Source organism: Mus pahari, chromosome 11 (genome assembly GCF_900095145.1).
Source record: "Mus pahari chromosome 11, PAHARI_EIJ_v1.1, whole genome shotgun sequence".
Classification (NCBI taxonomy): Eukaryota; Metazoa; Chordata; class Mammalia; order Rodentia; family Muridae; genus Mus; species Mus pahari.
Window position 1 is genome coordinate 42,977,259 of NC_034600.1, and position 1,569 is coordinate 42,978,827.

Below are 1,569 nucleotides of genomic sequence, written 5' to 3' on the forward strand. Positions count from 1 at the left end.
ATATATACTCTTCCCTCTGCGAGCACGCGGAATAGGAAAATGATATATACTCTTCCCTCTGCGAGCACGCGGAGTAGGAAAATGATATATACTCTAAGTATGAGATTCAGTCAATGAAGCTTTGCACCTTGCACCTTGCACCCCATGGGTACTGGAAATCAAACCCAGGCATTGAGCATATTAGGTAAATGTGGTCCCCTCAGTTGTATCCCCAGCCCCTCTCACAGACATAGTTAATAAATAGTTTTTTCTTGTTTTGTTTTCTCTTGAAAGTGTTGCAGTGAGAACTCCATCATAGAATACAGATGGTTTTGCCCTTGTGTGTTGATTTTAAATCATATGATATCTTGCACTGTTATGAGAACACTATTTACCTCAGAGTCTTCCTGAGACAGAGTTCATGGTCACACCTGGAAAACAGCCACTACTTTGGAAAATTAACAAAAGTTTTTCTTTTAGTAAAAACAACCAAGGTACAGAAAGTTGAAGACTGAAATTCTGGGTGAATAATAAAATCTTGATACCTACTATCTCTGTCATTTATCAAGATATATGCTAACCACCTACAGCATAAATAATTATCCTTACTTTTTCAGACATTGACAATATTGTCCCCCATATCTTCCTACCCTCCACTTTTTTTCTTTAGGTTTTCTTGTTTAGTGAAAATTCAGCTCACTTCTTTCCAAATTGTTTAAGTAGTTTTTTGTTGTCTGTATAAATAATATTACTTTTAATAATTTTTCTGTGTTCTATCAAGTAACCTGTTGACTTTCTCGTCCTGAAATTTTCTTATTTTTCTATGAGTACCTTACTTGATAGGTTTCTCGAGATATTCCAAATAAAATTATATATAGAATGCGCACTCTGGTGCGTACTGCTAGTTTCCATTTACAAAATTTGCCTTTCTATATAATTAGATAAAAGGGCCAATTTCACTGTCTCATTACCGGCACTGAGTAGTGTATTTCAGTTTTTCTGGCAGATTAAAGATAACAATTTTAAAGAAGTTAAGAATGAGTTTTATTCTTCTGAAAATTGATCATAACTTGACTGTTTCTATCTTTTCTTTCCGATAAACTCTCTTCTATCTTCCAGCATTTTCCATGTGCTGGTTCTTAACTTAGTCATTGTGGGAGCTGGAGTCACCATGGCCTGTTTCTACCCAAACATAGGAGGGATCATAAGGTACGTGTCTGTGAATCATGCTCCATTATCATCGTTGCTGTTGGGTTTTTAATTGAATGAATTTTCTGTCAGTGTTTGAGACTGGTAGTATTCAAGAGTACTTTCTGGTGTTTGTTAGGGTGCTCATTAAATTTCATTGTTGCTGAATTCTGATACAGAAGGGACTGTGGGAGCAATTGTTCTGTCTGTGGAGCCTGTGGAAGAGAGTGTTCTGTGGTGCCTATGGGAGAGACTAGTCTCTGGAACCTGTGCAGGAGAATGTTCCATGGAGCATGTGGGGGAGAATGCTCTGTGGAGCCTGTGGGGAGAGTGTTCTGTGGAGCCTGTGGGGAGAGTGTTCTGTGGAGCCTGTGGGGAGAGTGTTCTGTGGAGCCTGTGGGG

At 38.6% G+C, this 1,569-nt stretch overlaps 1 protein-coding gene across 1 annotated transcript in view; it reads left to right on the top strand.

The window, feature by feature from the left end:
• The window catches only part of Slc38a9 (solute carrier family 38 member 9), a 78,076-nt gene that overhangs the window by 72,002 nt on the left and 4,505 nt on the right, over window positions 1-1,569 (top strand). The window contains exon 13 of the mRNA XM_029543930.1: window positions 1,091-1,188. Coding sequence (XP_029399790.1) covers window positions 1,091-1,188 — 98 coding nt within the window. The remainder of the gene's footprint in view (window positions 1-1,090; window positions 1,189-1,569) is intronic.